Here is a 15,740-nt window from a genome sequence, read left to right on the forward strand (position 1 = left end):
GGTCGTCAATCAAATCATCAATCAGATCGTCAATCAAAGCAATGATTACATCATTGATCAGATCGTCAATCAGATCGTCAAACAGATCGTCAATCAGATCGTCAAACAGATCGTCAATCAGATCGTCAATCAGATCGTCAATCAGATCGTCAATCAGATCGTCAAACAGATCGTCAATCAGATCGTCAATCAGATCGTCAATCAGATTGTCAATCAGATCGTCAATCAGATCGTTAATCATCAATCATCAGCTGACTTCAAAGCAAAAGTAGTGAGTAACTAGGGCACTGATAAAAATGTAGTGGAGTCAAAAGTATGATAATTCTCTTTCAAATGGAGTAAAAGTAATAAGTTCACCAAAAAATTATACTCAAGTAAAGTACAGATACACAAAAGCTTTACTTTAGTACAGTACTCAAGTAAATTTACTCTGTAACTGTCCACCACTGCAAATTATGCAGTGAAGATTCCCACATTTGGGGAACCCTGGGTGAACCACCTTCTTGATCATGGTATCTCCCCTGCCAGGTAAGTATTTTCAAAGTGAAATCAATTAATGCAGATGAACAAACCTCCACTTCCCTCTCTCCACAAGTTATTTTGAAAATACATTTTCTAAAATACATTTCTACAAGCTGTAAGTCCCCTATGTGCTGTTTGGTATATGCTCCTGCACTATATCTCAGCTGAAGTCCAACATACTGACACCATTTGAATGTTTTCTTGCCAAATGTTGTGTCTTATGGGGAAAATTTGGTCCTAAAAACACCCAGCTGCAGAGTGAGGACGGTGGAACAGAGGATTGCATAGGTAGATGCCAACACGTATACACACACCGTCACTGTCGGTGGCGTACTGTACAGTCTGCAGCTACTATAAATCAGGCTAATTTCACAAGCTAAATGCTTTGTGACATTCAGAGGGAAACACCCAGAACATTTGAACAAAGTCAGCTCAACTCCAGTGTGTTGGCGTGTGTGTGTTTTCGTGTGTGTGTGTGTGTGTGTGTGTGTGTCAGTGCCAAAAAAAAGTTCCCTTTTGGCTTTTCTTATTATCAGTTTGGGAATCATACATCAAGCAAACAGCAGAGATCTGTGTAAGGAGTTGAAAGCGGCAGAAAACAGACTCCGTGTTTGTCATTTCAGGTAGTTAGATGTGGCAGATGGAGAATACAAAGCTGCTAATTTGACAGCTTTGTCAAAGCAGATCAACTTGTCAAATTGTTACGAGAGACTTTGTGCAAAGGGATACGAATAAAACACCCACCTCTCTGGATCCTACACCTCACTTTCTTAGACTTTGTGTTAGGGTTTGTGCTTTTATTTTGACATTTTACAGAAGAGGCAGACAGGAAACAGAAAGGGAAGAGAGGTATGACATGCAAAACAAATCCCCGGCTTGAATTCAGCTGTGGACGTGGCGGTTATTCTGCATGCACTGAAACAATATGAATACAATTATGTCTACATGAGAGTTTAGAGATGAATTCAACATGTATGGGACATACCACTGAAGGTGCTTGCAAAGGGCAGGCTGGGGTCATGTGGAACTTTCCCTCTTCCGTTTTCCACGTTGGCAGGGTCCATCGTGAACACGTGCTGTGAAAAGAGAAGATTCATTGATAAAAGTATAATAAATATATCTTCATTAACCCTAACCTTCTTCATCAATCCTTCCTTTTTACTTTGCAAACAGAGTCAGCTCACTGGATCACCTGATATTCAAACTTTACCAAGTATGGGCACACTGTAGACCAACCCAGCCCTAGAGAGAGGGGTTACTTTAACCAGCTGAAAGGCCACTCTTCTGCTGCTCTGCCTCATTGTTTACATAAAAAGGGGACAGGAACTGTTTTCAGTCCCAGCCTGTTACACATTTATTTGTCCTTTCACTGAACTCTGCGTTTGTCTGAGAACTAAGTCACCGTCTGAGAAACAGGGAAATGCTGAATCAGTGGCGTTGCCAGACCTCAGACGAATTCCCCACTGAATTCCATGTGCAGATCAAGCCAAGAGCCCAACTGTGTATTGAGAAGACAGCAGGATACTAAAGGACGTAATGCTGCTATCAAGGAAAATCCACACTTACATTCCAAACTTTATTAAGAGGAAGTATTTTGATTGCTTGGTTTCAAGTCCTAAACGTATCACCATGAACTGTTCCACACTGTGCAACTAGGTAAGAAAATGTATGTCAATACCAATGGTGTTTACATGGAACTATGTTTCAATTATGTCTTGACAAGTGTTAGAATTTACTCAACTAATACCATATTCATTATGCTCTCTTTAATATACTGGGAGTAGCACCTGAACTAAAATATGATCTTAAAGAGCTCATAGCGCCCTATAACCCCTCTAGAACACTACGCTCCCAACATGCAGGTCTGCTGGTCGTACCTAAAGTCTCTAAAAGTAGTATGGGAGGTAGAACCTTCAGTTATCAGGCCCCTCTCCTTTGGAATCATCTACCAGTCAGGGTCCAGGAGGCAGACACTCTCTCTACTTTTAAGATTAGGCTTCAAACTTTCCTTTTTGATAAAGCTTATAGTTAGAGCTGGATCAGGCTTGGACCAGCTCTTAGTTATGCTGCTATAGGCTTAGACTGCTGGGGGAACTGGCACACTGACACACTGGGATCCTATCTCACCCCCTTCCCCCCCAACCCCCTCATCACTTACTTTAGCTCTGCCTGTCCCATTAAAATTACTAACCATAGACCTTTCTGGAGTCCCTGAGCTCCCTTGTCTCGTAGGTTCCTCTGAGCTGCTGTAGACGTCCTCCTGCTGTGGACGTTCCAGACTCCTGCTGATACGGACGTACTGGACTCTAGCAGCAACAGCTTCTACTACTCGTCTCATCACTATCACCGCTCCCTCTCTCTCTTATTCTCCTCTATCCCTCTTTCCAGACCCAACTCGGTCAAGGCAGATGTCTGTCTAACATGAGTCTGGTTCTGCTCGAGGTTTCTGCCTGTTAAAGGAAGTTTTTCCTCTCCACTGTAACTAGCTAAATACTGCAAGGTCCAATGCTCATGGTGGATTAAGGTGGGGTCAGACTGAGTCTTATCCTGTCTTGGTGTTGGGTCTCTGTTCATAATTTGACATAGAGTGGTCTAGACCTGCTCTGTTTGTAAAATAATCTTGAGATAACGTTTGTTGTGATTTGGTGCTGTACAAATAAAGATTGATTGATTGATTGATAGCCCTGTGATTGGCTGGCGACCTGCCCAGGGTGTACCCTGCCTTCCGCCCGAAGCCAGCTGGGATAGGCTCCAGCCCCCAGTGACCCCTAACGGGATAAGTGATCAAGATAATGGATGGATGGATGGAAGATTGATTGATGATCTGTCTTCAGGATTGATGTCCTGAAGTGTTGACGATTGAATCAGATTTGGCTTCCTTTTCCTCAGCTTTAAGCTCTTTGCACTTTTCCCCCTAGTTTAACAACACCCTAAACTCCAATATAAGCCCAAATGAATCTCATGTTTTACCTGTAAGACTCACAGAACGTTCACATTCCTTTGTGTTTCATGTCATGCCACTTTATAACTCCACCAGATGAAGAATTAGAAGTTGGCAGCAGCTCAGCTTGCAGACCCCAAAGCACGAGACAGTCAGAGACAGTGATGGAATACTTTTTCATTCATTGTTTTAAACAGTTAAATTGGAAGAGTTGTATGTCTGAAAGTTGATTATTGTCCCTGCGAACACTGACCACTGAAGGGTTCTGACCTAAAAACAAGCTCAAGATAAGCACTTACAGACGAGCTATTGGCAGCTCAGCTTGCAGCCGCTCCACACTCTGTGTCCCTCAACAAAGAGCGCCAGAAACAATTTTCTTTAATACTGCTCAATTAAGTGTTCTTACCAGCTCAAGTCTTTCTGTCTGCCTGTGAGAAGGGGAGACATCTACAGATAAATGTTCTCAGACAAATCTGAAAGGCCATTTAAAAACTAAAAGTCCTGTACATCCTGCCTTACTGTTGATCCTTTATTACAGAGTTTACAGTGTTGTGGCTTTAAAAGGAACAGTTTTAGGTTGACAAAATGCTTTTAAACTTGCAACTTCAACTTTTCAAGTAAAAATGCAAGTAAATAACTTTTAAAGCTGCGGTTGGTAATTAGATTTAGATACACTTTTTGCTATACTGGTTAAAATGATCTTTATGTCCTGATGGTAATCAATACATAATGTGTTCTTAAAAAAGAGCGAAGAAAAGCTGCTATCTACAGCCGGAGTAAACCTGGGAAAACACCAACCAATCAGCCTTTTTTGGGACCCAAAATTTTAAACCATTCAAATCCCGTCCTGCTGTTCTGCCCGCCTCCTGCGAGTACATTTCCCCAGCATGTACTCCGAGTCTCCGTCTCCTGCCTCTGCTTCCCCTGACTCTATTTACTGCCCCTCTCGCTCGACCTCAGGCCTGTCCCCTCTGACCAGATGAGGTGCTTTGCTCAGAACTGTAGTCCGGAACAGAGTCTAAAAAGCTCTCACCACGGGGGCTCTGACAAGCAGAAGAATGAATGACATTTACTAAGTCCTACAGAAATGTAGATGTACTGTAGCGTCTGTCCGGACGCTGTAGGGATGACGAGCCGATTCGTGAACATGTTGATCTTTAATAACCGGTCACTGTCGGCCGTGATCACACCAACCAACAAAACAACAATCAATGTTTGAATGAATGAAGAACTTCTCCTCTTGTCTCTCCTCTCTCCAGCTCACACACTCTACACCTCTCCTGATGCCTTCACTGACTGTCAACACTGTGGGAATTAAGAACATCTACACTGAACACGTTTAACAAACAGTAGAGCTGTTACAGTATTACATGTGTTATAACTTTTCTCCTGATATCGTGTCACCAGTACAACTGGATAATGCTAGCATGACAGTTGTGAGTACTAACAGCAGCCATGTTTGTTTGTGTTTTTAACTTTCACTATGAGAATGTTTTGGTGAGCACCGGTTTTGAATCAGTCACAATCATATGGTCGCAAGTCAGCGGCGCTCGTGCATGTGAGGAAGAAATGTGAAGACTTGTACTTTCACCATAGAATCTGCAGTGTTGTGCAAGTTGACACAACAAATGAACCAGCTCAGTTCATACAGTCTAGAATGAACAAGTTCATATTCATAGTCCATTTTTTATTTAATGTTGGACTAAGTTCATGGTCCAAAAAATGAACTATTTAGCTCCATATATATATAATCTTCTCCAGCAGAGCCTCCTATACTTTAGTCTCCAGCCCTTAATCACTGACATTTACTAAACCACGTGAATTACTGTATTCTACTGTAGAATTAAAGACAGGTATTAAGAGTAAAAGACAAGAAAATCTGCAGCTATGAAAATTTAGAAACACACATCTAACTCTCCAACCTGTCAGCTGAATATTTGGATAAAGGATCCGACTTTAATGTCTAATACACGGGGAGCATCCCCTAAAATAGAGGAGCTGAGGGAAAAGAAACACTGAACAAACAAACACTTAATTGGACTATTCCTCATTCTCTAAAAGCTCCAACTCTCAAAAACCAGCCCAGCCCATTGGGGTCTGTCCTGATTTGTTCATTAAACTCCTTAAAATGTTCACAACAGCTGCTTCACAGGTACCGCACACTACATCCGGATTACTAGAGCCATGCCAAATGCCTGTCGGGTGCCATAAAACTGACTTCATCTAAACAAAGAGACGATCTTTACAATAACCATAAGCATGATTACAGCCTGGTTCAGGAAACGATTATGGTGTGCTAATTTCTCTATTTGCATAAACTGTAGGGTGGGTCATTTTCTTGAATCAGTCAATTTTGAAAAAATGTAGATCAAGAGTTTTGCATAGGTATGCAATGCCAAACACAGCAGTCACTAACTCTCGACACTTCTCAGATGCTGCCAGAGTGTGAGCGGTCGTTCTCTGCCTCCAGAGTGAACGACGTCCACTTTCATGAGCTGCAAACTGAGCGGTTCAGGTCACCATTCACCAAAATATGAGCATGTTCAATTTAGGGCATTCATGCACAACACTAAGAATCTGTCCCCAATGTTAACAAAAAGGAATTTGTTGATCACCATTTGACCTCAAACTCTGCTTTGATTATTTGTCTTTCTTTTCTTTTTCCTTTTTTGGAGTAGAATATTAAAGCTGCTGTTGGTAGTCGTGACATAAACATCAGTTCTGAGAGAGATTTCAAATGTCAACACTACCCCCTCCCCTCTCTGCTGTCGTAACCCGCCCACAAAAGATTGTTGTGCTGGTTCTATGAGGAAGTAGTTGCTTCCCAGCCAATCATGGCGACGTAGTGGGGCCGCCACTCGACCAATCAGGACAGAGGGTTGGGGAGTAGCTCTGATTGGTCAGTGATAAAGGGAACAAGGAGAATAATAACATTGCTTCAAACAAAGGCATTGGAAAACACAGAGATTTCGCCATAATCTCAAATGACTTCACTTACAGATGAGTACTGATGGGTATTATGACCTTTTCAGCAGCTTTAAGTAAGAAACTATTCAAATCTCAGATTTGCTGTTTCTTTGTCATTGAACAGTTAGTTGAGTTCAGCAGATGAACAAATCAGGCCACATCCATGAATTGTGTGTTTATTATTTTTTTAGGTCAACAAAGGTCGCTGTCATCAACACTACAGTCAAAAGCCTTTTCTTTTAGCTCTCCTCCTCCCACCAAAGCCACATCAGAGCACCGGCCTGTCTCTGCCAGAGGAGGGTGGGTGTGAACAATGTGAAGCCAAATGTTATCCAAGAACAGACAGGGAATAAAGGGAGAAAGGACCTCCAGCAAAACCTCATGTTTGACTGCGTATGAGTGATTTAAGTGCCCTCACAGTGACCTGAGTCCACGACTCCATGTTCCTCTGACACAATGGAGTATTGTTACAGTCAGGGTGAGTCTTCCACTGAACTGAGATCACAGGGGAGATGATGACATTGAAGTCAGCAGGATACAAACAAAGTAAGAAGCACATTGGACAATGCGCACACGTGCACGACACATTCTCGCAGAAGCCAAAACAAGAATACGTGCTGAGAAACACGGAGGCAGCTAATTACAAGTGTCAGACATACTCTAAAGATCATACTTCCACCATGTGTAAGGAAATAGGTAGAGACAGTGGGTGTAATGTTTGATCCAGATGTTGCTTTGTGGATGTTCGTGAAGAGCTCTGAATGAGATCACAGGTGTCACAGCAAACATGTAAAGGCTTTCAAGCACGCTCACCTTAATAAAACTCAAGGTAATGAGGAGTGTTTCAGAAGTGCCCTGTATCTTCTCTCCCTCTACATCCCTCCAGTCCTATAAATAAATGTGATGTATGATGATGTTTTTACTCAGTTTTACCAGTCTATGCATGCTGGGATCATTATTCATTTGTTACTAAATTGTACAACATGCAAATCTCAAGGCCTTAATTGGAAATCCACCACTTTAAGAGCTGTGTATTTTGGCTGCTCTTGTCATACAGAGTTACACTGGCAAAACATGCTGTTACAATGTTACAATGTTACAATGTCATTTAGCAGACGCTTTTATCCAAAGCGACGTACATACGAGAACAAGAACAACACAAGCAAAGATCTAGACAAGAGGAAACAAGATCAGCAAGAGTAACAAAGTGCTTACAGTCAATTTGGGTGCAGGTACTGCCAAGCAGTGTAAAGACAATGCACAAAAGTAAAGAGGGTTTTTTTTTGTTTTAATAAAATAAGGAACAGTCTATTGTAATTGTTGTCTGTTTGCTACAATGGGCCTGAGCATCATTTTCACTCCACTTTTCACCAGACTTGTTCGACATGCCCTCCTCATGCACATGCATGTGGTGATTTTTCCAGTGCCGGTATTAGTTGGTTGTGTTTCCGCTGGATGTTGCAACTTTAGCGCGGCAAGTTTTGCACAGTACCTGTTTCTTGTGCACGTCTGCAGCCTCAAAACCGAAATACTCCCAAATGACTGACGTGCTGTTTTTCTTTGGGATTAAATCCCCTAAATCTGCTTCTGGTTCTGCTGAAGCCATTTCAAAACAGGTTAATGTTACGAAGCATGAGGAGCAGGTTAATATCATAGACTGTAAAAAATATGGACGTAGTATCCGTGACGTCACCCATTTGTTTCTGAAGAGCTGTTTTGAGACCAATCGGCTGCGGCAGCCATATTGCTTCTGTCGAGCCAGTGTGACGTAAAGAGGCGGGCTTTGAGCCTCCTAGCCAACAGCTGCAGTGTTCCCACAGGCAGCTGTGCCTCTCATTGGAAGACTGGTAATCTCAATATCTTCGAAATTGCCGAATTAGAAAAAAATTCACCCCCCTCACAGTGAGAGGACATCGAGAAATTAGCTATTCAGACTACACTCATCTTTTGTACCAGGCTGTAAACATGTTTATTAATGCTGCAAAGATCGTCTTTTCCCCATTCATGTGTATGTGACTTATGGTACTTCTGGAGCCAGCCTCAAGCGGATCCTCGATGAACTGCAGCTTTTAACACTTCCGCATTGACTCATATTTTTAGACCGGAAGTTGCTGCTTGGTTAATACTGATTGGTTAGCGTGACCTGTCCATGAGTATCATGCCACTTCTGATTGGTGAGCTTGGCAGGATGGTGGCATGTCTGTGTAAAATAGTTGACACAACAGATCCTGGGTCAGTCAGGAGCGCTGCAAAAAAACGCAGCTTTGGCGATCACATGATAACGTTGTCTGAAATCGCAATTTCGATCAGAAAACAATAAATTGTTCAGCCCTAGCTCAAACCCGCCTCTTTACCTCACACTAAGTTAGGTTGAGTTCAGCATTTCCAATATGGCTCCCGCCGACGATTGGCTTCAAAACAGCGCTCAGGAACAGATGGGCAACGTCACAGAGACTGGTAGACTGGTAGACTACTACCAGTCAGTCTACGTTCCAACCCTCACCTATGGTCATGAGCTGTGGGTCATGACCAAAAGGATAAGATCACGGATACAAGCGGCTGAAATGAGTTTCCTGCGAAGGGTGTCTGGGCTCGGCCTTGAGATAGGGTCAGGAGCTCGGACATCCGGAGGGAGCTCGGAGTAGAGCCGCTGCTCCTCCGCGTCGAAAGGAGTCAGCTGAGGTGGTTCGGGCATCTGATAAGGATGCCTCCCGGATACCTCCCTTTAGAGGTGTTCCGGGCACGTCCAACTGGGAGAAGGCCCCGGGGTAGACCCAGAACGCGGTGGAGGGATTATATCTCCCGGCTGGTCTGGGAACGCCTCGGGATTCCCCAGGAGGAGCTGGAAAGTGTCGCCGGGGAGAGGGATGTCTGGGTCAATTTGCTTGGACTGCTACCCCCGCGACCCGACCCCGGATAAGCGGAAGAAAATGGATGGATGGATGGATGGATGGACAGAGACTACATCCATTATTTATACAGTCTATGTTATTGAGAAAGTAAAAGTGTTTCTGGATTTACACTATTAGAACTATCTATTAGGGCTGTCAGAGTCAACACATTAATTGAAAAACTTAATTTATGGTGTGCTATTTTGTCCCTTTTTGCACACCGTAGTTCAGCTGCTGCAGGGTTTTCCTGCTTCCTGCTGCAGCCGTGATGGAAAATGACACCACTGCATTTTTTAATGTCACATTTACTTTAAAAAATCTAACAAACCCCAGAGGATTACTCTTTACTGAGTATATTTCAGAGCCTGTTTATTGACTTTTACTTCATTAAAGAAGTTGAAAAAGTAGAAAATCAGAGCATTTTCTTACTCAAGCAGAGTGAAGAATGTGTGCTGCCTCTGGATTTCTCTCCCAGATACTTAAAAGGGGAAAATATTTCTTGGGACAGACATTTCCTTCTTTGTAAATGTGTTGTTGGTTCACTCTGTGGCCCGCTGAACCTTTGCCCTCTTTTTGATCAAACTCAAGCATTCATTCTTTCTCTCTCAAGAAGTTCTTCTCTGCCGACCACTTTTAGCCAACTCGTTTGTCATCCTTCGTCTCTCAGCACCTCTTCCCTCTCTTGTTGGTGAGGATAACGTCACAGCATCTCTGTATTCTCCTTCAGAGTGTGTGTGTGTGTGTGTGTGTGTGTGTGTGTGTGTGTGTGTGTGTGTGTGTGTTATCTGGGCGGACTGACATACTGTAGGTATAAGACACCGGGTTGTTTTTGTGAGGGTGTGTGTGTCTGTGTTATCTCATTATGATCCAGAGGAATGGTGCGGCGGCCTGTGCAGCTGATTAGACTCTCAGAGTCACTCTGCCAAGACAAATACACACAAGAGCTGCAATACAGAGAGTGAGAGACATCCAGGCCACTTTGTTCTCAGCTGTGCCAAACCAAACACATCAAGACCCTGAATACAAAACCACTGAGACAAGTGACTACAACTTCAAGATTTGTGTACAAGAACTTGGCGAATGAAGCAGATTCTAATTACTGATTAAGAATTAACTTATTTTTGGTCATATTTGGACAAAGTGGTCACTCTCAGGAACCATGCAGGCTCTTTTTAAAGGAACAGTCCATCCCAAAATGTGTTTTAAAAAGAACCCTTTAAACAGTAATAATCGTTTTTGGTACCAGCTCTTTGAAACTTAAGAACTTGAAACGTTTCTTTGCTCTTTTTTGGGGCCCACTATTGAGCTATTGCAACAATGATTAGTTATAAGCATCGACTGTATAAAACATGGAAATAGTCCAAAGTGATAGGTGTTATGGAGCCCAAAGATGGCAGCCGCCATATTTGAAATGATGACTCGTTCCCAACTTTTGGACTATCCAAAGTGGATAGGAGTTAGGGCAGGCTTCCTTTTGTCCCCTGTCAAACACCTGCCTGTCAGTCAAATCAGTAATGCCCCTTATTATACAAATAAATGTACTAGACATAGTTTTAAAAAATTAAAACAAGCGATTCAAGAAATAAACAGTTTAGATCAAATGTGTGTTTTGTAACAGGTTGTAAACATGTTTCATCGTGTGCAAAATTGGGAATTCTAAGAAAGCAACTTCAGGTCTTGAGAAATTAGGCTAATATAGAATTGCTCAAAACTGCAGTTCCTTGAGTGTCCACTTGAGACTGGCTGCAAAAGCCCAAGAAGCCACATATACCCCTTCTCGAACAGTGTTTTCCCGTTTCAACTGCAAGTTAACCGGCTCCCGGCCGACTCTTTGCTGGTCTAGAATCGTGGACTGCTTACGTCAGGGGTGAGGGGCGAGGTTGAGGTGATCAAAAACACAAACCAAACGTGTATCCGCCAGTGTCCTGCAGCGAACAAATTGGATTCCAAGGCAAAGTAGTGGTCGGCTGAGGAGACAAGCTGCCGTTATCTGCCATTGTTGTTGTTGTGAGGGAAAGTTCGCGCTAGCGCTGCTGGGAAAAGCGGTCACGTAAATCTGACGTCATGACGTGCCTCTTCCACGGGCTCGAGCGGGTGGAAAAAAAACAGGGGCCGTGTTAGTTCGTGAGTTCAACCAGCTACGAACCAGCGCGAGCAACAGCCCGGAAATACAAACCAGTTCACGTTGGTCGAAAAAGGTTTATACACACCCGTTCAAAAAGACAATCTTTATAGCAAACATAAGCATGATTACAGCCTGGTTCAGGAAACGGTTTTGGTTTGCTAATTTCTCTATGTGCATAAACTGTAGAGGGGGGTGGGGGGGGGGCATTTTCTTGAATCAGTCAATTTTGAAAAAATGTAGGTCAAGAGTTTTGCATAGGTAGGGGAACACCTGACTGGACTGACGGGGTACACTGTAGCTGTTAGTGAGCAGGCTAAAAACATGCCTCAACTCCCCTTCTCTGCCTCCTCTGAAGTCGACTGAAAGTAAGGTAAAGTCAGCAACCCTCTCAATAGGCTTCTAAACTCCACCGCAGAATCCAATGGGTGACGTCACTGAGACTTCATCTATATTGTATACAGTTTATTTAACATGGATGCTAATGGAATTTTCTGGGCTTTTGGAGTAAGCCTCAAGTGGACACTTTTGGAACTGCAGTTTTTTGCACTTCCACACTGTCTATATTTTTTTACACTGTAGGTTTCCACTTGGAAGCCATCGAACAAAGGCCAAAGATTAGTTTCTAGATTTTTGGAGCTCATGGAACGCAATAAGACAAAACTGTGACACCAAAATGACCTGAACTTTTTTTATTTTGTGGACAGAGCTGACCCAGATATTAGGATTGAAACAGCAGCAGCTGGATATGGCTCAGAAGCGTCTTTTTGATAAATTCCCCTCAAAAAAATTAAGTGTATCAGAAGTAAAAGTCGAGGGTGTACATGCTGAGGATAACCACTAAATGTAACCTTGATATAAAGCCACAGAAAAACTCCCAGAGTTATGTTAACATAGCAGAGTGGACTTTCTAGTGGAAGAGACAAAAAGGAGAGTGCATGCAGGAGATGCAAAGGGGAGGATAAGTGATACTTTCATTTTCAATCATATCATACAACCCAGTAAGACAAGTCAAACAAAGCAGACATCCACCTTTTGTACTCTCATGTCCCACAGTGCACAAAGGTCTGCAATAATAACACGGGCTGCTCTTTATACATCTGATGATTTGAAACATCTGTTCAGGGTCCCAGGATTTATCTCTAATGCTCAACGGGCCATTTTTATTGCCTTATTGTTGTTGAACACTGGATTAAAGTAAACAACACATTTAGGTTTATGGGCTAATTTTTAAAATATGCAACTCGAAAACAATTCTGGAGTTTGGATTAGCTTTGAGCATCTGACCAGCTAACATATGTCATTGGAATACTGCTGGCTCGGCCTTTTCCTCACTGTTCAGTAAAGTCAATGGCAGGACTCCATCTGTCAACACTCAAGACTCACTTTAGAGAGAGGATGGGAAGCTCCATCTAATTTAATCGCCTCTTTCTTTTCTTTTTACAAGAAAAGATTGAATAAAAAGAATCGGACATAAAGTAGAAAAGGCTGGTGAGGCAGGAGAAGAACTGATGAAGAGTTGTGGTCATAATTACCCTTTTTAAAAGCCAAGTAAATGGACTGGAACTGAAGCAAAAGGACTTAAAAAGTCAGGAGCTATAAAATAAGAGGCCTCACTCATCTCCAGTTTGAAAGGCTTTACTCCAAAAGCAACATACATGAGAAAAATGACGAGGTGATTTACAAGCAATCATTTTTTTATTATGCTTTCAATCTTTTAGTCCTCTGTTTTATCCACATTAATGCTGCACCACTGACCCTGCTGAAGAGCTATTTACCCACTGGACTATAAAGTGTGTTGCACATGTGGTTGATGTGGACTTTTCCGTTATGGTGACAGGAAGTTAGTGAGTTAGCATGTTTTTCTTAAGAGCCACAAAGGCCTGTGATGTGGAAGTGGGCTTTTACTTTGAAGGGACCCCCTGTTTCAGACCTTGATACAGCTCCTTTGAGCAGACTTTTGTCGACTTGGGTGGCCTGGGCCTGTGGTTCAGTGGGTCGTCTATGGCGGTCCGATCCTAGCTCCTTCGATCCTTCAGTGTCCTTGGGCAAGACACTGAACCCCAAATTGCTCCCTCTGTTGTTCAGCGGTGTGTATGAATGAGATTAGCTAACACTGATGGTTCTGCTGTGGACGTTCCGGACTCCAGTTGATACGGACGTGCTGGACTCCAGCAGCTACTACTACTTGTCTCATCCCTATCACCGCTCCCTCTCTCTCTTATTCTCCTCTATCCCTCTTTCCAGACCCAACTCGGTCTCAGCAGATGTCAGTCTAACGTGAGTCTGGTTCTGCTCGAGGTTTCTGCCTGTTTAAGGAAGTTTGTCCTCTCCGCTGTAACTAGCTAAATACTGCAAGGTGCAATGCTCATGGTGGATTAAGGTGGGGTCAGACTGAGTCTTATCCTGTCTTGGTGTTGGGTCTCTGTTCATAATTTGACATAGAGTGGTCTAGACCTGCTCTGTTTGTAAAAGCGTCTTGAGATAACATTTGTTGTGATTTAGCTCTATACAAATATAGATTGACTGATTCACCATTTACCCACTAGTGCATCGACATTCGCAGGAACATCAAGAAGTATGTGTGCGTGCATATACATAAATTAATATCATGACCCTTTCTCCAGCCGCGAAAATTTTAGCCAATGTGGAAGTGTTATAAACTGCAGCTCATCGAGTGTACGCTTAAGGCTGGCTCCAGAAGTACCGGAAACCACATACACATCCATTCAAAAAAGCCGATCTTTACAGCAGAAATAAACATGTTTACAGCCTGTTTCAAAAAACGAGTGTAGTCTGGATAGCTCATTTCTCAATCGGCACACACTGTACGGGGGGTGAATTTTTTCATAACGCTGCAATTTAGAAGATATTGAGATTACAAGTTTTCCATTACGAGCGGCACAGCTGACATGACCGACAGGCGGGAACACTGTAGCTGTTAGCCAGGAGGCTCAAACTCCACCTCTCTACCTCACTCTAGCTCGACAGATGTTGGGTTGAGTTCAACATTTCCAATATGGCACCATACAAGCTGCTAGTAGCTGTACTTGTATCTAAATGTAGCACAGATTTTTAGTGCTGTAAATGTTATCTCAAATAAGTCTGTCTGACAAAGCAAAAAGCCAATTATTAGGTTGTTGAGGTGGCATGAGAGGCGGATCTGTCCCTGCCTCTGTAGTTCAGAGGGCAGTCTGTGCTAATGTGTGCTCTGTTGATTCCCTTTTTTCAATCTGTCAGTTGTAATTCACATTGCACACACACTACCAATCAAAAGTTTGGACACACCTTCTCATTCAATGGTTTTTATTTATTTTAGTTATTTTCAACATTGTAGATTAATACTGAAGACATCAAAACTATGAAATAAACTGGTTTTGCCATAATCTGGATTACAACAGTAGTCAAATAGGGCTATCCATTGTGTACTAACCCTACCTCTGAACAACACAACTGATGGTCTCAAACACATTAAGAAGGCAAGTCATTCTACAAATGAACTCTTGACAAGGCTCATGTTAATTAGAAACCATTCCAGGAGACCACTTCATGAAGCAGACTGAGAGAATACCAAGAGTGTGCAAAGCTGTCATGAAGGAAAAAGGGGGCTACTTTACAGAATCTAAAATATAAAACAGATTCTGCTTTGTTTAACACTTTTTTGTTCATTCAATAATTCCATATATGTTCTTTCATAGTTTGAATGTCTTCAGTATTAGTCTACAGTGTTTACAATAATTACAATAAATACAAACCCTTGAATGAGAAGGTGTTTCCAAACTTTTGACTGGTAGTGTACATGTTGGATTATGTGTGTGTGTGTGTGTGTGTGTGTGTGTCATTCTACACACTTGTTTTTACATATTTATGTTTAAATGTGCATGTCTTTCATCATGTTTATGTGTGTTACTGTCTGTATCCCAGCATATTTAAATCTTCAAGTTTCTGTCATTTGTTTAATTTAACTGTGCATGTTTGCACGTGTGTGTGTGTGTGTGTGCATGCGTGCGTGCGTGCGTGTGTGTGTGTTCATGTGTGTGGGGTCTGGTCCTCTGTATGTCGTCACTGAAGTGTGCTGGTTTATTTTCACATCTATGACGCTGTTCATGCAGCCGTGTCACTCACCACAGGGACCCTGGTTTGTATGTGTGTGTGTGTGTGTGTGTGTGTGTGTGTGTGTGTGTGTGTGTGTGTGTGTGTGTGTGTGTGTGTGTGTGTGTGCGTGGGGGAGTTTAGACAGAAACACAAAGACTTCAGGCACAGATTACAGGTTGTTATCATCTTTGAATTAAGAACA

General features: G+C 42.6%; 1 protein-coding gene and 1 pseudogene across 1 annotated transcript in view; both read right to left on the bottom strand.

Moving 5' to 3' along the window:
• The window catches only part of sema3bl (sema domain, immunoglobulin domain (Ig), short basic domain, secreted, (semaphorin) 3bl), a 137,352-nt gene that overhangs the window by 39,642 nt on the left and 81,970 nt on the right, over positions 1-15,740 (bottom strand). Inside the window, exon 5 of the mRNA XM_034696071.1 lies at positions 1,508-1,598. Coding sequence (XP_034551962.1) covers positions 1,508-1,598 — 91 coding nt within the window. The remainder of the gene's footprint in view (positions 1-1,507; positions 1,599-15,740) is intronic.
• LOC117822182 lies at positions 406-536 on the bottom strand (annotated as a pseudogene).

This window comes from Notolabrus celidotus, chromosome 11 (assembly GCF_009762535.1).
Source record: "Notolabrus celidotus isolate fNotCel1 chromosome 11, fNotCel1.pri, whole genome shotgun sequence".
In the NCBI taxonomy this organism is placed as follows: Eukaryota; Metazoa; Chordata; class Actinopteri; order Labriformes; family Labridae; genus Notolabrus; species Notolabrus celidotus.